The sequence below is a fragment of the Taeniopygia guttata genome, chromosome 1 (assembly GCF_048771995.1).
Source record: "Taeniopygia guttata chromosome 1, bTaeGut7.mat, whole genome shotgun sequence".
NCBI classification, from domain to species: Eukaryota; Metazoa; Chordata; class Aves; order Passeriformes; family Estrildidae; genus Taeniopygia; species Taeniopygia guttata.
Genome location: NC_133024.1, coordinates 10139884 through 10162790, shown reverse-complemented (window position 1 = coordinate 10162790; position 22907 = coordinate 10139884). Strand labels below are relative to the sequence as shown.

Here is a 22907-nt window from a genome sequence, read left to right as displayed (position 1 = left end):
AATTATTGTTGCATGCTTCAACATCACCACCTATTGCTCTTCATTTCCCCTAATGACAGTCCCATCTGAATGCTGGTGCCTGCTCAGGTTGTACATGTGTAGAAAATAACTTCAACTCATCCGTGAGGTCTTTTTTAATTTTTCTTATTTTTCTTTCCACCCTCTTTCCTGTTGCTGTTTGCCTCAGACTTGTATTCATGAGGTGAGGAATAGAGCTGCACGCTTTCTGCCTAGGGCAAAATCCTGCTGCCACTCCTGCAAGTAGCAGCTTAGAGGAAAAAGGAAGGGCATTCACACAAATAGCTAATCAAAGGGTTTTTAATGATACTCATTAGGAAAGAAATTCATTAACAAGCCAGCACAGAACATTCCCTGAAGGGAGAGTGATGTTATTGGTCACATCAAAGTCCCCACCTGACTAACACCTTTATTGCTGTTCATAGTAAGGCCAAGTTAGCAGCAAAATCAGTCGCATTCAGTTCCTGCCAAGCAAAAAGTCATCAAAGCATGGTCATGGAAACTGGATCAATTCTGTTTTTCTAATAAAAATGGCTTTTGAACTTTTCACAGCGATGTATAGTTTGCCACCCACCACTGATGGTTTTGAATTCATACAATTTTGCATTTCCTACCCTTAATTCTTTCCCCTGCTCTTTCTTTCTCTTTTATTTGGGTACCTCTGACCATGTCCACAGTGTTGCCCATGGCAGTGGTGTAGTCCTGCAGCACCACAAACCTCAGCTGGATGGTTGCCAGTGCCCCTTTTCCAACAGAAGTCTACCGAAGGCAACCTCATGGCAAGGTTCAGCGGGGAGCCCCTCTGAACTGTGGGCAGATCCTTCACCCAGTGCAGGCCTGCCAGAGCTTCCCCCACTGTCCTGGATAGATGCAGCCTCTGAGCATCAGGGCTATTGCCAAGCAGCAGGTGTAAAACTGCCTTTTATGCTCACACCATTACTTACCTATAAAAAGGACTCTATTTTTCTGCCAACTCATTCCTAGAGATTAGTATCGGTACCTTGGGATGCTCATTTGCTCTGTAAAAATTAGGTTTTTAAATAGACTGGAGAAGAAATCTCACTTTTATTGCATTGCCCTGATACAGTAGAGCTCAGTTACTAGAATAAATTGTAGCAAGCAGCTTCCTGGTTGTTATACCCACATAATTACTACGGGATGCTACATGAAACCCTGCTTCACTCCTATGCTTAGAGGCAAGATCTCCATTTTGCAAGGACAGAGCAAGTTCTATTATGCATTTTACTGCCAAAGGAGGTCAATTAACTTTAATTGGTTCTAATTAGCACTTGCTCAAGCTCTTATATTCTTTACCTGCATCCGAGTGGCTCTCCAAGTGCTGCACAATGGATTCCTGCTTTTGAACACAAAGGAGAATTACTAATGGCATCCTTGAAGGCAAAAGATGCACTGATCAGCATGAATGGAGAACAAATATCAGCACAAAAAGCAAGCCTTTTTTAGAAAAAAAGCCCCACAAATATTTTGTGCCCATCTGGCTTTGATCAATTGAACTGAATGCAACTGTGCACCTTGTTGCTTAAAGTTAGAACAATGTAAGTACACAAATGTCATTATTCTTTACCATAACTTCTTTACAGATGAAAGATAAATGCTGGAAAATGCATAGGGGTGGGGCGGGGGAGGGGGGCAGTGCAGGGACAGTGTTACAGCTCTGAAAAAAACCAAATGGATTATTTCAATGGTAGCCAAAACAAAATACCAAGAAAAAGAAAAAAAAAAAAACATGTCAAACATACATCTGAAATGCTGTTTTCTGTGATTTTTGCATATTGTTTAAAAAGTTTTGTGTTGAAGTAAAAGGTCTAAGTTTTGACATTTTTTGGTTTTTATTTTTTTTTCCATTCTGCTAAAGCAAGAGGAGCATCCTCACTTGCCTAGATGTCAGCATAAACCATCTGAATCCTTAGGATGTGCTGAGAATTCAGCAGTGAACTCAGGACTGCCTACAACAGACTGAATAAGGAGCCACATACCAGAAGAGCTGCTGCAATGCTGATCTCTGCTCTAGGAACTTATTTTCTGCTCGGGTCTTCCTGGATGTAGCTGCACAGTTAAGTCAGGCTAAAGAGGAATCTAGTCCTCACACCAGCTGTGGAACTCAAAGCTACTTCTCCCCAAATAACCAGTCCATCATGCATGTAGGCATGGCCCTACATCTCATGTGGGTCCCATGAGATATCTGTGAGTTGTATCTGTTCATTTGGGTGGAGGAGTGTTGGCAGGAAGGAGCTCAGTCCTGAAGGGAAGAGGGGAACAAGCTAGACACAGCAGGGCAGATGTCTGGTGCCACTGCTCTTCTGTGTCCCTGGTCCCCCTGAATTCATAAAGCTTTTATCCATATATTCAGCCACTCAATGCATGCAGAGCACCTCCATGGCTTTTGCAGCCCTCATACCAAACACCCCAGATCCAGGGAACAGCATCAGCACTGAGTGCACAGACCACAGCAGGAGAGCACTGAGAAAGAGCTGGGGGAGGGCAGTCCCAAAATGTGAGACACACCTCGGGGAGCTCCATGGTGCCACAGACATAAAAACCTTCTCTGCCCCAAAAACTCCATCCTCAGAGATGTGACCTTCCTCTGTGTGCTGACCTGCCTGGGATCCTCTGGAGCCCATGGAACCTGAAGCCATGAGGGCTCCTCTGCTGGAGGCTCCGTGAGCTCTGAGCAGCCAGGGCTGGGGCTGCGTACAGCCCCGAGCATCCTCCACTCTCACCAGCTTGGATTAACCACATACTCCAAACAAAGCACCAGATTTAGTGTCCTGAGGATCTAGGCCTCCTATGGACTTTGGGTAATTAGTTTTGGTATGGAAACCAAAATGAAGTTTATACATATCATTGCACTGTTCAAAATTGCATGTGGCAGACTTGGCTGTTTCTAAACCAGTATGTGTTACTTATTTTAGTACTACTTTTTCCCCTTTTCCTGCTATTTGAATTTGCCTCCTAAATGAATTGTCTGCTGCCCACATGGTCTTCAAAAACATATTATTTTTTAGCTAATGTGTTCCAGATAGATGAAACACAAAGCACGTGTTAAAAAAATTAAAAATTAAATTAAAAAATCCTCCCTCAGCAAACAAGTACCCCCCAGTCTTTACAAAAAGTTGACTTTTTTCTTTCTAGTTCCCCACTAAAACTCCACAAGGCCATTAACCATAAAAAAACCCCCAAACTGCATAAATGGTAGACAAGCCAAAGGAGCTGCCTGTAATTTTTTCTTTTTTAAATAGAAGTTCCTGCCAAAATCTCCCCCAACCCTATTCCCTTTCCCTTTTCAGTTGTGAGGACTCTTTCTCAGCCTCAGTACACACCTTTTCTCATGGCTGGCAATGCATGGGCTGAGGCAAGCATAAACCAGCATATAATTATTTAAAACAGTCTTGTTTTCCTTTTGCACTTGTGTGCAGTTAAATTAATACACTTAAAAACATTCCACACAATTTATCTTTAGTACTTTTCCAAGGAATGGTGTTTCTGTTGCATTTCAGGTGACAACCAAAAGGTATTCTAAAGGTTTACTGACTTGGATATGTACCTGAGAAATAAAGGGGAGAAAAAAAAAAGAAACATCAAGAAAGGAAATGTCTGTTCCTTGCATCACTGAAATGGCTGCCCATACAGCAATACACCACTGAAGCACATGGAAGAATTCATTATTTGGTCCTTCAGCCTTCCTGCATTTAAAATTGAGCCTGTATTCGGCACAAAGATTGAGAAAAATTGACCTATCCATACATTTTGGGGTGTTCTGTACAGGGTTGGCAGTAGCTCCACCCGTACCAAGCCCCAGGTGTGAGGGTTCAGACCAGGTTTTCCACATCCACTGCTCTGTGGACTTAAGGCAGAGCCAGCTGTGCCCCTGCAGTGCTTGCCCCACACAGAGAGAACACAGCTACAAGCAGAGTTTTCACTGGAATAGCTGTATCAGTGTAATTACAATGGTACAACTGTTCCAGGAGAGACAGGACATTAAACAGAAACCCCTAAGACAGGCAATGTTTACCACTGGCTCATTGCTTAGTTCAAAAAACAGTGTACAAAATGTTCCTTGTCACCTGTAAGTGGACAGTGATGATTATAGCTCAGTCTATGTTATTATTGCCTGATTTTCCCTGTTTGGGTTTTCACATATTGACTCCTTACTCAAGGTCTTTTAACATAGATTTGAAATGTGAATATTTTTTATTTTTTCCCCAGTAAATATACAATACACACTTCAACAGTACTATTAACCAACTTCTTATGCCAATTAAACTTTGCTGCACTAACAATACCAATGAAACACATTAAGAGGTCATACTTTTTCGTGAACAAACTGTAGCCAATAAACAGTTTTAAAAAAAACAAATTAAAAAACAATTCTAAGTGCTGCCACAACATCCCTTTTCTTTAAACACATTATTCACAATAAATGTTTTCATTTTTTTAAAAAAAGAAGAATACTTCTTTTAAAATAGTAAATTAAATGGCATTTTAAAAAATATGTACTGTGGTTCATTGGAAGTACACTGTATAGAAAAGAGAGAGAAAAAAAAAAAGAAGAGACATCACCTGTAAGATAATGGAGACACTTTGCCATACACAACAACACCTTATGTAATATTGTAAGCAAATTATTAATGAACAAAAATGTACAGAAGCAGATGGACAAGTTAGTGAATATCATGGTATTGAACAGCTTTAATACTGACACACATTTACTTTCCAGTGGAAGAGATAAAACACATATTTGAAAGTAATTGGAATGGCTTTATCAACCTCTAATGATACTGAATTTTGAAGAGAACAGAGTAAGTAAGGTGTTCCACCAAAGCTCAGCACAAGCTTTTGAATTAAAAGGGGGAAAAACTACTATTGGTGACTGAGTTAAATATTTTCCAGAGAATTAAATTCGAATTGTAGTCTGAATAGTCTTCTCTTCATATGGTATATACCAAAATAAGAACCATGCGTATGTAATTATGCTGCATTCTTTATCTTACTTGAACATTTTTGCACATTATGCTTTTAACTATAATGTTTTAACAAGAAGGAAAATGGCATATACTCATTGGTCACATATGTAAATAAATTCATACCTTTTTTCCTCGACTTTTTTTTGTTTGTAACTTTCTAAATAACACATCTTGACCTTAAGGGAGCTAACTACCATTTTTTAATATTCAGTAGTGCTGAGTTATAGCTGATGGCTGGCGTGTTTTATCTTATCATGGAACATGTTAATGAAATGAAAAGCAACACATATTTAGCATCGTAATTTACTTTTCCAAAATTCTGCCATGACAAAAAGTGTTCTTATTACTGGTGAGCTCCAAGGCAAAATATAAAACAACATAGACTGGTTATATGAAAAGGGGATTCAATGGAAACTTGTTTTCATGGTCAGATAACTAACAGAAATAAGCTGTAAGATGCAATATTTAAATTAAGCATCAAAGAAATGGGTGGGTTAGCCATACACAATATTCTAAGAAAAGCTTGAGAATTTATTCTTTGATATTTGAGAGGTAAAGAAGGCTTGGACCAAGTCGTGAAAATTAATGAAGAGACAGGATGCTGTCATTAATGTCCACTTACAGAGTCTGGTTTATTCAAAAAGTGTATAAACATGCGTTATTTCCTCATCATAGTAGAGTTTGAAGCCACTCACTAAAACACAGGTCAAAAATTCCCTTTGCTTATATCCAACTTTTTGGATGTATTGTATTGCCAGAAATATACCTAATGCAAGCCAAAAATAATTTGACCATCACTTTCCTTCCAAAAATGAAACATTTTACTACAAATTTAGTGGATGGAACTTCAGCTCTTGCAGACTTCAGGTATGGAACAGAAAGGGTTGTGTAGACTGCATCAAAACAATTAATGTCATGAATTTCAGTGGTGCAGCTTTATCCTCTATCGTACTGTACATCTATTGGAAAGATGAAATAGGATACTCTGACATTTCAATTTTTTGGAAGCAGCCTCAATATGTCTTAGTAATAAATTGCATTCTTATCTTCTTACTAGGTATTCCTTGTGTTTATATGGTTTGTTTCTCCTGAAAAATCTCTGTCCTATGTTTTGAGCTGGAGAAATTAATGGCAATAATTCTTTTAAAACTGCAAAATAAAAACAGCTTTAGTGAAACACCTTAAGTTCTTTTGTTTTTAGCAAGGTTTGTTTTTCTTCCCCTTTACTTAGTGGCATGGGATGGCTAAAAGTAGATACTAAGGGTATCACTCAAGTGAAAGGGCCTAGGCCATCTCATGCTACCTTTAATTTTCATTTTCACTCTTTAATCTCACACTTCCAGCTTCTGACCCCTTCTTAAATAGGAAGAGCAACTATGTTGCTTGCTTTTAAAAGGTTTAAATCTGTCTCTAATGTCTTTACTGACATCAGTTTTGCCTGTCACTTTCTCATTTCTACACCCCAATGGAAAACCACCCAACATACTCCTTTACATCCAGCATTATCCAAAGTAGCTTACAGGATGTAAACCTTCTTCACACATTCAGTCTCTTTTTTCTTCATGTCATGAGGAGTAGAGTTTTGTGCTTATCACCAAATAAAATTGCAGTGCAAACTTTAAACATAAAAGTTACACAATTAAAAGTTAATATATGGCACCACAGCCTATTAATTCACATATAGTACAACAGACCAGTAAAAACAGACATGAATATGAACATAGCTAAAAAGAAGGTGAGCTTGCATAGCAATGCAACAAAAGAAATTATATACAGAAGGAAATCCTTTTAATCCTGGAGGGTGATTTTTTTCTTTCTTTTTTTATATACTCCTGACAAGGAATAGTTTAAGGTGGATGGTGTATTAAAGAGAAGAACACAAGTAAAGTATCTGTGGGATATGTGTGGCTGTGTGTCTTTACATTGCATTTACAGTTCTTTTAATAGTACATAAATAAAGAAAATGTTCATTGCACTGTTTAGTGTCATCACTTCCATGAGTTCAGACCTGATGGTCCATCAGAGCAGCTTGCAATGTGTCTTCTCAACTACTCTATAGAGAGAAACAAAAGAGAGAGAGATTGTAATAAGGAGAAAAAAACCACACAAAATAAAGCTTATGGCAATATTACTGCAGCACAGGATGAATATTCAATAGGTTGTGAGAACAAGGTTAATTGCTTCTTAGATGGAAAGCAAGGGATGCTAAAATTTAGCACTTACCAACACCATATCTGAGACTGCACATTTCAGGGTCACCATTAGCTCTCTTACAGCAGTAACTGGGGCAGTAACTGCCAGGAGCTGCTGAGGGCTTGACTGCAGCAAGAGGCTGCACACATGCCAGCAGCTCCACTGCTTTTATTACCATTTTATTAAACACACTAGTATGCTGGGGTTTTGATGTTCTTTTTCAAACAAGAAAACAGAGTCAAGCCTTTGGGCAGCTGGTACTTCCAGCATGTACATAGAATCAATACGGATTCATAGAAAGTTTAACAGATATTGAGTGATAATAGAAAACAAATTTGGAAAACATTTCCCTGTCCTGGGATGCTGAGGAAAAAAGTGGAGATATAAAACTGAAAAACTGGGCTACACAGTCAAGAAGAGAAGACCTCCATCTTAGAGAATACTTCTCATCAAACAGGAAATTAAGGAGAGGAAATCTGTCATTGTCATTTCCAAGACAAGCACACTACACTTTGCCAAAAAAAAAAAATTCCAAGTTATTAGAATTCCTTCTCAATCTTCCTCATGCTTCACTAGCATTACACACAGAGAGATGTACCATGTAGATAACTTTGGCATGGCTTACACAGATTTGAACTTGTCCAAAGCAAGAAACAGAAGGACATTTGTTTGCCATCACATGCAATATGCCTCAGAAGGCAAAAGGACCTGGACAAAACTTAATCTGAATATCACACACAACTTTCTACTCCCTTCACAAGAGATTTATATTTTTCTTTCTTTTATCTATTTGAGAGTTTTAACTGGAGCTAGAGATAAACTTACATAATTCACCAGTAAACTGTCCTTGACTGTTTGATCCCACATAGCCTATATCGAGAAGGTCACTGGCATTGCGTTGGTGACCTCCTCGCAAGACTTCACCTTTTCTAGGTCCAGTTGATCCTTTAGAAGAAGATGTTCCTGAAGAGCTGTGGCCACCAGGGGATGGGAAGTTGGGTTTACTATATGGTACGAGTGCCTCTTCTAGAAAAGCAAAACAAAGCAAAATAAATACCAATAAAAGCCTAGAAGTAGGAATAAACAAGCTATTCATTTATGCACATCATATTCATTCATATCTGTCTTTTTTTCTTGCTTGATAGCATAACAATTTTACCTAAGAAAATACACAAGTAAGAGTTGTATCCCAAAGACAGAGAAGCCAGTATGAATTTAAATCTTGCTTCCTTGTGAATTCCTAAGTCAGTTTGTATTAATTATAAAAAGTCTAGATTCATTATGCATGAGACCATGAATCATAAATACTTTAATGAAAATAGGTGAACACGCAATTTCCAAAACAATGAAGCTATGATTAGATTTTTGCTTCAAGCCTACATAAATGTGTTTTTTCCTTTTCTTTAGCTTAAATTATGGCAACATTACCTCAATCAGTTTAGATAAGGAACAAAAATATCAGCTAATTTAATTAGCTTCCAGCAACTCAGTAATTTCTAACAATGCAAAGTACACTGACAATTTTTAACTGGTGTTGAATTACATTGAAAAATATTATATTATACATTGCAGTTGTAATATTTGGAGTGGATAGATAATCCTGCAGTTTGTTTCATGTTCCATTATGAGCAAAAGGCTTACTTTTGCTCACTTGGATTCTTTTTCTGTGAAGACCTGTAATAATTAACTACTTTCAAGAGCAGGATTAATGGCAATAAGGTATAAGACTGTATGTCTTCATGTAGCATGAAATAAAACAAGACATCACTTCTGATTAGAGTTTCCTGGAGGTATTGTTATAATAATCCAAATCTAAGAAGCATAACAGCAGAACTGATTTAACACTGAAACAGAAGCACTATTCTGTTTCTTTGCTGTGTATGATCCACTTTTGCCCTCTCAGAGGCTGAAGAAAGAGATATTGCTAAATATAGTTTGATTCAAGAAAGAATATGAGTATATATGCCTAACCTCAGGCACAGCGTTGTCCTTTCTGAAATCAGTAGGATTTCTACTGCTTGAAATTTGCCTTTTTTCAAAGTGAATTTAGGCCCAAAGGATTTTCTTTATTTTGGCTTTCCAATTGTCTTCACTCTTAAACAACCTTTTGAGGAGAAATGGACTTTCTTTGACAGAAGGCAGGAACACAATGGGGATGGTTGGAAAGTAGGTGGGGATGGTTGGAAAGAAAGAGGAGATAGAAACACTTTTATTCACAAGCTTGAAGCCTTTGCAAAGACTGCAACAGAGGCATAATTAACTTAGAGAAGTGCTAAATGAGAACAAATTTATGGAAGAAACTTGGGATTTCATTTTTTGCCACAAGAGTAGGATGTGGGGATTCCCCATGTGAGCTGCTGTTGAACTGAGACTGTTTTAAGGTAAATCTGTTGCAGAAGAGGGCAAGCAGCTGACTTCTTTCCCTGCCAAAGCATCTCCCTCTGGTCCTGCTGAGGGACCAGAATATTTGTGCTGCAGGATGTAAGGACATTATCAGTGTTTTGTGCTATGACTGTGTGCTGTCCCTGCTGAAATGAAAATAAATGCTTGAAATTCATTGCAAAATGGCATTTAACAGTCACAGTCTCTCCTAAATTATGTCACTTGTTTTTTTATATATCAAGACCTAACAATAGAGTCAGAAGCAAACCTGGTTTCTTTAGAAAAAAGAAACTGGCTGGCTAAAATATGGAACAGTTTGCATTAAGGCAGCAATAAAGCAAGCAGCATAAATCAGTTTAGCAGAAAGCTGGATACATTTTTAAAGGATGAAAACAAAAGTCACTAGCATAGCAAAAGAGTTGGAAGATGACATATATAGTCAATTGATTTGTTTTTCTAGCTGGTGGACTCAGGATAAGGCCTCCTTCGGGTTCAATGAAATATTGAGAAAAAACAACCATGAATAAATATAAAGTGCATTATCATTATAGAGCATATGGTATGTTAAATTATCTGTTGTTCACTCAGAAATAAACATAATCCATAAAATAAGGAATTGTGACATAAATAAAGGCTAGGTTTTACACAACATTCTAGCACACGAAAAGTAGTTGTCTCCAGTCCTGAGAATGGTCTCACATTTATTAAACTCTCCAAACAGTGCCCTACATCCAGGCCTGCAAAGAATATGGGGAGGTTTTGCTGGTGCCTTTTTCTTTGAAATATTGGGCCATTAATTTGAAGATATAATTCTAGCCCCTGTGAAATTAGGATGTGTGTGTAACAATGCCTCTTTACCCCAGAAAATAACTCAAAGGCTTTTCTTGTTTTTAAAATTATTGTAACCTGGTCTAGCACCACTTTTGTCTGGGTGGGGGGAGCTGAGAATGCCATATATTATGAGCTTTTACTCCAGTTCTACAATGAAGCCACTGCCAGGAACTCAGTGGTCTTGTTTATATTGAAAGCAACCAGTGGAAACAGAGATCCCATACTTAGGTATTTTTATTCTATTCAACTTCAAGCTAAATGTCTTGCTTTCAAAATTTCACTCATAGCTTGGTAACATCTGGATGAAACCCCCTAAGTTGCAAATCATCTATTTTCTGGAAGCTGATAACTAATAATAACAACTTTTTTTGGAAATGTATTGAAAACTGGGACAGAATGGATTTCCAAAGAACTATGACATTAATAAAGGAAAAGGGAAGAAGCACAATTAATATTATTAAAACACCCAAATTCAGTGATATAAACCAGCATCACACACAAGAGTAGCCCTTTTAAAATCTACCAGAGACAAGAGTGCAGAGCAAGAAAGCTGCAGTGCAAGAGGCTGGAATGAGAATGAAGACAGAGAGATATGGAGCCCTGGCTCATCTTGTGCACAAACTTTGTGAACTCCTCACACCAGGATAAACTCATAGCATCTTCTAGAGGCATCCTTTTTTTATGCATAAAGGATATACCCTTGCTCTTGGCGTCCTAAATTTGACAAGAACAGGATACCTGTAACCACTTCAGTGCAGAGCACTGGAAGTGTCAGGATCAAGTTCTCTTTGTTTATGGACAGATAAATGAAAGCCCTGCAAGATGGGAATTTTGCTACTGTATAAGCTCTGCATCACAGAATAAATGACAAATTCTATTTACACACGTGTGATACAGAGGAAAAAGAAGGTGCTTCTTTCTAAGCAGGTCAGGGAAGCATCCTTAATAATAATAATCCAAGGAAATGAGAAGTGTAAGGTATATTCAGGCTATTTTCTATGTGTTTGTACATCTTCTAAACTGCAATTAAAATTGCCATTTAACCAAGCAGCATGCATTTCACACACTATTTTTAAACTGTAACTTGTGATTTCAGAGCATGAACAGCTACTCACTTGTTTATGAAGCCAAAAAATTACGGGGTTTTAACAGTACCATTATTGTTATTTTTTAAAATATCAATTGTATTTAAAATATTTAAATTTTAAATACAGGTAGCAGTATTTTCCCTAGAAGGACTTTATTCAGTAAATCCTGTCCCCATGACAGATTTGTCTGCACACTACTCTTCTTTTTATTATATGCCAATGGCATTAGTGTGTTAGATTAACAAGTGAGTGAATTAAGAGTGAATACAATCAAGAAAAAGATGTATGATAAGAGTACCTCTAGTATGACTGTGGGAGCTACATACATAAGAGAAGAAACAGTGTAACCCTACAAAAAAACTTTGCATGCAGTATAATTTTTTGTTTAAATCTTATTTGTCCTCTTGTATCACTCTAATCAGCACTGCACTGGGATGAGATGATTAATGGGTTAAAGAAAATGCCCTAGGATAAAACAGCAGCCTTGAGGTCAGGCTGAGAGAGGGAAACTGTGAATATTGCAGAAATCCAACTCCAGCCTAGCATCACCTCCTGTGCACATTTGTGCAGACCTGAAATCCATTTAGGTGCTAAAGTCAGCTTGGGGCAAAGTGCAGGTCCTGTATGAAAGTGAAAACCTACACTGTCATCTTGCTGGGCTTAAGAGATGAATGCTACTTTGTCATAGCCTGGAATAAAGAGAAGAGAGGGTTTTTAATGCAGCTGAAAGGAATGCCAGTAGCTCAGAAAGATCAGCCGTCTTGCAGACACGTAAAAGCTGCTGTCAACTTGGAAGCAGGTTGAAAGAACTGGAAAATATGGTTCTATATCTATAAATAAATATACCTTACAAAAGATACTCTAAAAATCTCTCTCTTTCCCTGCTGGCTGGAAACTGTTTCTATTTTCTCCATCGCTACGCTTGAGAACATTATTAATTTCCAAAACACTGCAAAGAATGCACCGAGTCAGGCGCTAATGAGATTTCATTGTTGCAGGATGGAAGATAGCTGGATCACAAGCTCTCGTTTCACTTTGCCTTTCCTCATTTTCCATCCTGACCCTCGGCAGTGGCCTCCTAGAGAGGTGTGAGGTGATCCTAGAGCCCTGCCAGGCACAGAACCCCTCGGCAGAGGGGTGGAGCAGCCTCGGCTGGTGCGGCGCACACGCACCTGATCCGAAGGCTTGTTTGTGTTGGGCTTTCCTGAAATCCTCTTGGCGGTCTGTAGAGCTTATCCACTCCTGGGCTTGCCGCTGCCACTCTAGTGATGTCCTAGCAGGCCGGTCCAGGGAGCTCTTTGAGTCATCTATGTTGGCTGCTGCGTGCTGCCTCTCCAGAGAGCTCCCCTTCCTCTCGGCAGAGCCTCCGCGCTGGCCGGGCACTATGGGCTGCCTTAAACCCTGACCGGGGGGCGGGTCGGGTGGTGGTGGAAGATCTAAAAAATGTGAATAAAATTCAGGTGAACTGGTTTTTTGTTTTTTGTTTTTTTTTTTCTTTTAATTGAAACAGAAGGTTTGTTTTCGACGCTGAAAAGGAAAGTGCCTTGCAAACGGTACGAGACACTAAATAGTTTGATTTTGAAAGGATGAAATTTTATGTTAATCAGAAAAGGGTTTTGACTTTTGCTAGCTCTTTATGCTGGTTGCTGTGTTTCCACCTCTTTCTAGCTTCCATAATAATCCATAGACTCGGAGCCCTGACTTACACTTCCAAGCATGGGATTTATTTTCTGTGGGGTGTACTCCAGCTGTTTTGTTCTTGTAACAGCAAGGAATTATGAAAGGCTGTGGAAAACTGACCTGTGCCAGTTGACAATTTGCCTCCACCCTACTGGGGCTCGCTTCATCCTGCTTTTGGTCTATGCTTTCAGCTCGAGGTGTAAACTCAAAATTTCATCTAGAACTTCATCAAAATGAATAAAATGTCACAAATATTGGGAAAAAGTAGTTGCAAAACCTACTGTCATTGAAAAAGCATCAGTACATCTCTGACCAATGTGTTTAAATGGAACCACCAAATAATGGATGAGCATTTTAGTCAACGAAATGAAGAGCTGGACTCTTCAGAGAATAAATGATGGCCACTCTTAAATTTAGCAGTCCTGCAAATATAACCAATTAAAACACAATTTCAGTTTACAGAAAGACAATTGCCTGGTCTCTAACAACTTCTGTCCTTTTCAAGTTTGTGACTTGGACTAGTAAGACGCTTGTAGAATTGAAGGTTAACCTTCTAAACACATTTGTGGGGGCAAAAGTGCACTTTTTTATTAGTCCATGACCAGAGGTATTTATAGACTCAGGATAATTCTAATTCTAAATGCAACTTTTTAATATAAACAATATGATAGACTCACAATAGTCCAGATTATTTAAAAGAAAAAAAATCAGAAAATAGAAGCACCTTTAGTATCATAATGAAAATTCTTCTATATCATATACACATTTTTTACAAGGAATGCTTTTTGATAATTCTGGTTTGGGGCAATGGATAGCCCTAATAAATCTCTGCAGCCAAAGCAACTTCACAAAAACCTATGTAATAGATTTGGGTCTGACCTGTTTTCTAGTCCTTTCTATCTTACTGTGCTGTGAAGATTTACCAAGTAATTGAACTTGGCTCAGTAACAGGCATGGAAAAGTAAACTTCTGTTTTGCCTGCAGGGAAGTCTGATGTTTATAACTCTAGTGCAACTGAAATTAATTTTATAAATTGGTCAGGAGGCCTTTGGAGGGGGTTTATTTCAAAGTTTCTAATCCAGCTTTATATAATGCTACACAGAATTTTTTTCATGTCCTTGCTGTTAGAGATGATACTTATACCTCACATATGGAGCAGAAATGCTTCCAAAGTTGCTGGGATGTAATTCCAGTCAACACTGTCTCTTACAGATATATGAGATGTGCAGGTCATTTGTGTTTTCAAGAGAAAAAAGTTGTACCCAGTGATGCTCCTGTGCCTTTGCTCACAGCTGCAGTGCTATGCCCCAGATTAAGATAAGCACCCTGTGGCAAGAGCAGCCTTTTAACAATCTGTCAGAGAGCTTGGTGCATGCTTTATGCTCAGCACTAATTTATTTGAGAAATTTTTTGTTATGAATATAGATGCGACCTTTCATGACAATGACTATACTTGAGTTACTGTAGGTGGAAGCAGGAGGGTATGGGAGCTTGCCAATGCTAAAATTGCTTTATAGTGCTGGCTTCCAAAATGGCATTTCTTATAATTGATTTTATTGCGATCATAACCAGTTAATGTACAGAACCACAACACTGGCATCTGCTTATGCAATCTGAAATAGAGATCACTGAAGCCGTGATTTATAAGCACTTTGTGGAGATGCATTGAATCCAATAAACAGAGCCATAACATGACATGGGACTATGCAATTTTCCCAGATAAAATATTTACCGTTCAATATAAGCAAAATTTTCAAATAGTAGCATAGAAAAAAAAAAGGTTAAAATTATTGCAGTATTAAACTTTAAACAGACTACCCTACTTCAGAAATTGCTGCCTGATAGGTGTTATTAATTAGATACTTAAAAAGAAAGAAGATTTGTATTTAAACTATACTGCATGTTCTAGAGCTGGCTGCAACTCCTGGGATTACTGTAGAGTTATGGTGTTGATCTACTGTTAACCTGATTATTCCTTTTATCCATCCACAAAACAAGCATAAAAACTGACTTATGCATAGAAGTGAAATGAAACACTGTGTTTGCAAATTTCCTTGAGTGCTTTAAACCTATGGATGAATTGAAGAGAAAAATAAAATTTATCTTGTAATGAAGCTTCACAGAATTCTAGAACTACAGGTACTTTGGAATTAACATAAACTGGCTCTGTCCTGAGTTCAAACTTACTGAACTGTGTTACAAGTGTCTGAGAAGATCTGTAAGAATGGTAACTAATTGTAGCCAAACATCACCTGACTAAACTGTTTCTTCACCTCCTTACTCAGGTTGACAGCCACAGTAACACCTACCTGTCCTTTTTAATAAAAGAAACTGGAAGAGAGCTTCATTTGGAAATGTGGCTTTGATTTGCTCTACAATTTACATCCTGCTTTGTAAATCTTGTGCCTTAGTAGATAACTAAATATTTTCTGCTCTCTTGCCTGGGTTGATTGAAAGATCCCATCTGGAGTAATGAGTTTCTTCCTCCATCACTATTGAGAACAGCCTTGTCTTGCCTTGGCTTTCCTGCCCCTGCTAAAGGGGTAACAGATGTCAGCTGAGTTAGAAGTCCCAGATCCTCAAGGAATACTGATTATCCACAAAGGCAATCATGTCAATCATTCCATCATGTCAATCCCTTCAGAGAAGTTCTGAATTTAGAAATGTAGGGACTTCAGTGGGATTTTCAGTGAGGATACCCAGAGTGGTAACATTAATTCACCCTACTTCCATCTAAATCTCATTTATCCTTCAGGTGGTAGGGAAAATACCTGAAAGCCTTCACAGAGCTAGAAAGTTTCTAGGTCAGTAGGATGTCATCCAGACTTTCATCCTGAAGCCTGTAATGGCAGTTCATAAGTACATTGGTGGGGAGGTGATGGTCTTATTGATTGAGTAATGGAATGACTGTGATTGAGGAGCTGTAGGACATCAGAGTGCCTGATAAGGGGGAGATGGATATTAAGTCTGGGATTACTCCAGCCCTTCTTTAGAAGGCAGAGCATCGGCTAAATAATTCAGGCACCAGTCAAAGTTTGGCACAGCTTCTCATTATTAACTGGAAAAAGCAGCAAATTAAAGAACCTATAAGGACACACCTTTCTATCTGTGTCAGTGATTTTTTTCTCATAGGAGTGATAATTACTGTGACATTTAATAAGTCTCTGAAACACTTTCTAGCATCGGAAGGTAAGTATTTTCTCAACATTAAAAATTATTTTTAATACACAGTAGGAAGTTAGTAGCAAGGCATGGTAACACAAGTCTTATGTTCCAGATCTCCTGTTCAAACCCTAAGCATATTTCCCTTCTGCCTCCTCTTTGATTTTTTGGGTTTTTTTGCATATCGTGCTCAGTTAAGGAAGGGTTTTTAATTTCAGTCACACAGATACCGTACTGCAAACTACATGACAGATTCCACTGTTTTGTTACTACTACATTTTTTCTAGGAAAACAAATTATTCCTTGAGCATTAGCATTAAAACCCTCCTGGGGTTAATTTTCTTGTGTAGTTTTGTGGGGTTTTTTTGGTATTTGTTTTTTTTTTTTTTCATGGTGGATTGTGAGCTCAGAATGAAAGTTTTGACCATCTGAGAGGTTTATAACATATTCTTCCTCTGTGAATGTGCTGTTGTCTCCACAGTATTTCAGGATGTGGAAGTGAAAAAACAAGTTTTACATCAAGACAAATATGAAGACTCTAGAGTCAGTCTCTAGAGGCTTCTGACCTGCAGCTGAAGGAAATGAAGTAGTGGGGTTTTAGGGGATTTGTGTGGATTGCTGTCAAAACTAAGCATGAAGTTGAGCCCTCAAATGCTTACATGGTCTGAGATGTGTGTGCTATGTGTTAAATATTACAGTTTCTTAGGTCTTTTGCACTGTCCCATATGGTTACTGTTAACAAGGGGGAAGTGCTCAGGATGTGTATGGGAATGGGCAGAGAAAGCTGGAGCTTTCTTGGTCAATGAAAATTGAAAATGACAGACATCCGGTATGTGATGAGACTTAAACACAGGATACCAGGACTCATCCAACTTGGGAATTTGAAAACAACTGGCAAACCAAGTATATTCTCACAAGACAAATCCAAGAGGAAGCAGTTATAAGGGAATGGATTGGAGACATCAGAAAAAAAACCAGAGAAAATGTATAGTGATGTTTTTCACAGAAATCAGGATGGCCCACGGCTGAATGGACTGGCCTGGATTAGGACTTGGTATTGCTAGACCTATCCGAGGCTCTCCTGCTTCCTCTTTCTAGCTACAGCTTAAGCACAGTGGTATTGTCTGTCTCTGTAAAGTTCATTGCAATATTCCACAGAAAGCACCCAGTTACCATTTTTAATTTCTGCAAACCAGAGATTCCTAAATTCAATTGTTTACATACATGCAGGTGGCAGCAGCAACTTCTAGCTTCCTTAATTAACAAATGATCTTTTGCAAATTTAACTATGACTCAGACTTGACATTACACTTTAATGACTCATATTCAGTAGGAGTTGAAGTGGAAAACTGTACCATTTGTGTTTATTTGTTTGTTCTTGTGTTAATACAGGATGGGAACTGTTCCTCTGTTGCTCCAGGACATAATAAATCTTTTCAACATATAGCAAGAACTTTAACTAGGTTTGCAAAAGACAAATATTAATCAAATGGCATCCGAAAGCTGTTACGGTTATTGCCCATGCCTGAGAGGTTGAAGGAAATAGTATATCATTGGTATTCTGATTTAAATATATGAAAGAAACTCTGGTAAGATTAGTATTTTATTAAGGATAAATACAAAGTAATAGGAGTTTCCTCTTTTAAAATGAATCTTAAAATTGGATCTCTTTCACCAATTTAAAACAATGCCAAATTTTATGAAGGAGTCACTCTCTGAGGAGCCCCACTTCCATCTGTCTCATGACCTGAACTGGATCCCCATTAATTTTCTGGTATCCACACTATTGCAAAATACTTCTGTAGCAATAGTATTCAGAAGCAGAAGGATTACTGACCACTATGTTGAGTGCCCTACAAACTCACATGTACACAGAATTTGTGGCCTAAGATGCTCACAATTCAGGGTGACAGGATATGCCACTCAAAAGGGTTAACAAAACATGTACAGCAAGAGTATGGCCACCACTACAAGTGACATCCATAACCTTCTAGTTACTACTCTCATAGACACATCCATCCAATGGATCTGTGTAATAGAGAGGCCTCTGTAATATATCCACAAGGGGAGGGAATTCATGTTTAAAGGAACTTTGATCCATAGGAGCAGCATCTAAGCTACTTTAAGTTGTTTCCACAAATAATATCACAAGGAGAATAAGTCATAGAGCAGGAGGTGTAACAATAACCCCTTTGGTAAACATTTCAACACCAAGGTGTAGCAGTGCAAGGCCAGGGATCAGAAGAAATGAGGGACAGGTAGCCAGCTGGCCACCTTCCTATCCAGTCTTCCTCAAAAACTAACAGGTCCTGATTGTGTCTTTTGCCAGACTCAAGAAGGGTAGACAAAGAAAATGGAAGAAAGAGCTGATCTTAACTATTAGAAGAGCAGAACAGACATGCCTGAAATTTCCAGATGGGAAGCAGTTGTAAGAGAGAAGTGGAGATGTAAAAGAGGGAGACACAGTCACTGAGGTCAGTGGATGTCAGGACTGAAGCAGCAAGGACAAGAGGTGAGGCAGAATCATGGGAAAACATGGCACATGTTGCTGTAGCTGTTGGGTGTCTGTCAAAACCAGCACAAACCAAACAAGTCCTGTGGGATTCGCTCTCAGCTTCTCCTTAGAAATTCATGACATACAGCTACTGTTAGTGGTGGCTACTTTCATAAAATGTAAAATTGCTCACAGGTCATTTTTCAATGTCAACTCATGTGCAATGTAGTCATTTTGGGGTAAGATTTATACTGAGATCTGAGAAACCCTAAGAGATGATGACGTGTCCAGAGCAGAAATGGGGAAAGGCTCCTCCAAAACTCACCCAAACCCAACACTGTTAGAGTTGCAACACTGCTCATGTGGCAAGCTGGGGACCGCAACTCCACCAAAGCAGTAATTTATATTCCTGAATTGATATTCCTGAAAAATTCCTGCCTTCTCCTGCTGTTGCAGGTTTTCCTCCCCCAGCACTCACCGTCCGTGATTCCCTCCCGGCGATGAGGCAAAGGAGGCTGCTCCAAGCGTCCGCCCTTGTGTTTTTTTGTGGGCCTTGGCCTCTGACCCTGATTGACAGCTGCACTGGTGTTGCTGTCAGTGGAAAAAGGACTGCCGGGCCGAGGTCTCTGAGAGGAAGAATATGCTTTGCCTAAAGAGAAAAAAAAAAAAAAAAAAGAAAAGAGAGAGCAACCAGATGAAAAAATGTTATTGCCTTGAAACGCGCTGTTCCATTAATGTCTGCTCTGAAACATTAAATCAGGTCTAATTCTCAGAGGCAGGCAAGTGTCCCCTCAAGGTACCCACTGATAACAACTGCTTTAAGACACACCACAACAAGTGAAGTAGAGAAACTTGGCATTCTTTTGTCTTTAACTTTTATAATTAAAATTATTCCATCTGTTGTGATAAAACTACTGTATGCCATGTAACTCCTACCTGCTCTGTGTGCTGAACAGATGTGTCATAACAACTCCTCTGCCTTGAACAGGGAAGGAAAACAGTTCTGCAATCATATCAAATTTATCTCCTCCTGCCTTCCACTTTCATGTTTTCTGAGCCAGATTCTCATTTTAGGGGCTCCCATATGCACTGTATAGCTGGAGTAACTCCAGCAAGATAAATGTAACTAATTTTGCAAGCTATGTAGCATTGTAATACTGTATACTTAAGGACTCTCTTTTCTCAAGAAATAAAAATGTGGGCATACTTAAATGCTAAAATTTTGCAGTTAATTTTCAGTACTTTTACTTGTTAAAATATATATTCTGACCTCAGATTTATTTACATATTTTTATATCTCATATATATATATATATATATATATATATATATATATATATATATATATATAAATACACCATTCAAGCTATGTGATTTTCTTAAAGAAATATTTTTGATGCTTTTCCATGGAGCAGATGATTAAAAGCCTTGGAATTTAAAGAGCACAGTTCATTTACAACATTCACTTCCTCTTATTCTGGTATTTTTATTCTGTTAACTAGACTTAATATTTAATGATAACTGATGAAAACTAAAAATCCCCATCTTTGACTTTCTTTGTTCAGGTGTATGTCATTCCTGCGAAATTTTGGAGATGCTAACATCTTAATTCATTTAGAATTGGTAATTAAAATTCTTACAAATTTGAATGCTATCTGCAGTTGAAAATGCATAAGCCAGTCTGAAATTCTGCTCCTTCAGTGCTGCTGTAGGGCCAAATGGTGCAAAAGGTGATAGAAAGTGGCAAAATGGGTGATTTCTATTTTTCTGGTCAACTGGGCCCATGATAGAAAGGAGGTCTTTTTATCCTCTGGTTAACTTAGACCATGGTCTACCCTGCAGTGGGTTGTTTTCTAATAAACCCTTCCAACAGATGTGCTTAATTCCAACATGCTGTCACATACAACCTGATCTAGAAAAGCCTGACTGGGAGTAATATGCAGCTCAGCATCCTATTTTAAACATTCTCAGTGCCAAGTGGGCAAAGTGAAAAAGTAGCCATAATCTCTCTAACATGTTGTTTCACATTAATGTGAAAATGTTAGGATAATATTTCACTATTTGACTTCAGAGATTTTGTGACTATCTCAGGCTTGGTCTTCTACCTTCTGACTGTTTTGCACCCTGAGGAGGGCACTGCTGTCAGGCAGGCTTGTCCCCAGCTGCCCATCTGTGCCAGCTATCAGAGGTTACCACGTTTGAAGCCCGCATTTGGACATTCCCTAAACCTCCTCTACCAAAAAAAAAAACCAAAAAAAAAAAACAAAAAACCAAAAAACCCCAAAAGAAACCCAATTGAATGTATATAGTCTGGAAACAATGGCTTTGCTAACCTAGCTCATTTTAACTGAAATTGGGTTACAGAACACCCACCCAAGCAGCTAATTCTGGAGCTGGGAGAAAGCAAGGAATAAGCATTTGGGAACATTAACCTCTATAGCTGGCACAGCTGCAGCCAGACAAAGACAAGTGATCAAGCCCTTTTTTCACTGATAAGGATAACATTGCAGATGAACACAGATGAAATATTAAGATTTCATTTAAAAATTTAAAAAAAGATTCCTAATGCAAAGAAATTCAGATGTGAGCCTGAAATTCCATCCCAGCTCACAGCATGCTGCACAGATGTTTTGCAAAAATAAACTCACAACATGCAAATGCAACTAGTGAGTGGAGGACACAGATTCTTCACACTTACTCTTTTGACTAAAGAAATGTGATTATTCATTCAGAATGCTGGTTTTAAAAAGAAATAGACACCAAACATTCTCTTTTATCCCTTCACAAAAATGAGGCAAAATAAATAGCACTGACCTAAATCATACATGGGGCAAACATAAATGATGAGCAGACTCCCATAGCACATTTTTCAATGCACTTAATAACTGATCACAGCATCTTGTATTTGTATGCAGCCCTGCCAGTAAGAGCTGCTGAGCAGCGTCAGACTTTCTGCAGCAGATTTAGTGTGTTTAAGTGGAGACAAGGATGAAGCCACTAATTCTTGATTTAATTTCCCAAGGGTGTTAAACAGGAAAGCTTTTTTAACTTCATGGCAAATCACATGATGGCTTCTGGAAACTGGAATCAAAGTGTCTGGCAGGAGAGACACATTGCATCTGGATTCACCAGTGCCTCTCCTGCTTGGCAATCAAACATCCCCACGTGAGGCTATCAAGCTGGACACCTCCTTTAGCATCTACCGCTGGGAGTATTTCACAGCTGTTCTAAATGGGTGGAAATAACTGTCCAGACTGCAGAGGAATAAAGAGTCAGGACCTTCAGGCTCCCTTCAGAGCAAAGAGCAGGATGAGCCTGCTGCTCCTGCCCTGCCAGGCAGCGTGCTGCGCTCTGGGGGTGCAGGGCTGTACCAGGGGTGTCTGACCGAGCCACCCTGCCCTGCCAGGTGACACATCCTGATGACACTGCAGGGAGCAACGGGAGATTTTTTTTTGCAGTGAGCAGAAAATACCATTTGCTGAGGTTTCTGTGAGGAAAAGGAGGGAGGGCTGTTTGTTTGCCTGTGGGTTTCTATTTAATTTCCATTTTGCCTGCTAGATCATTAAGAGAGTGAGAGGGTAATAATCATGAAGTCCCTACCACAACCACTGGATCTTTTCATACCCTATGTTCTAATAGTCTGTGAGGATTCACACACATACTCACTCTAAGTGCATTTCTGACCTAATCAAACTGGGAAAATAAAACTGACAAGGGGAATCTCATCCTTTCACTGTAGTTTCCACTCACATAGCTACAATAAAAAATCATATTTATTCTAAAGTGTCTGTGTTTGTGTGTCCATTTACTTCTGTTATGGGCATGTGTGTGGTGGGAACTGCACTTCTCAAAGGTTTGATACAAGTGACAGTAATTTTGGCGAATCTTTGCATTAACTTTTATTGGAGTAAATACCACCAAAAAAAAGGTTGGAAAAGATTTGCTCCTTTCATTCAGAACCTGGGAGACTCTTAAAGGAAAACATTATATTTTAAGTTATAGTTTGGCCAGATGTATCCATATGAGATAAGTTAAAGTCTATATGAGTTTTTTTTGTTTTGGTTAGCTTTTTTT

General features: G+C 38.6%; 1 protein-coding gene across 21 annotated transcripts in view; it reads right to left on the bottom strand.

Annotated features, from left to right (window-relative positions):
* Positions 1-302: 302 nt before the first annotated feature.
* ROBO2 (roundabout guidance receptor 2) overlaps positions 303-22907 on the bottom strand; it is a 1029224-nt gene continuing 1006619 nt past the window's right edge. For 10 of the 21 annotated variants that reach the window (XM_032751027.3, XM_032751020.3, XM_032751024.3 and 7 more), the window contains 4 exons: positions 19312-19482; positions 12670-12933; positions 8022-8222; positions 303-7056 (listed from right to left, as the gene is read on the bottom strand). In XM_032751027.3, the coding sequence (XP_032606918.3) occupies positions 7055-7056; positions 8022-8222; positions 12670-12933; positions 19312-19482 (638 nt within the window). In that variant the 3' untranslated portion in view covers positions 303-7054. The remainder of the gene's footprint in view (positions 7057-8021; positions 8223-12669; positions 12934-19311; positions 19483-22907) is intronic. The other 11 variants (XM_032751042.3, XM_030285843.4, XM_032751043.3 and 8 more) reach the window with 3 other exon arrangements.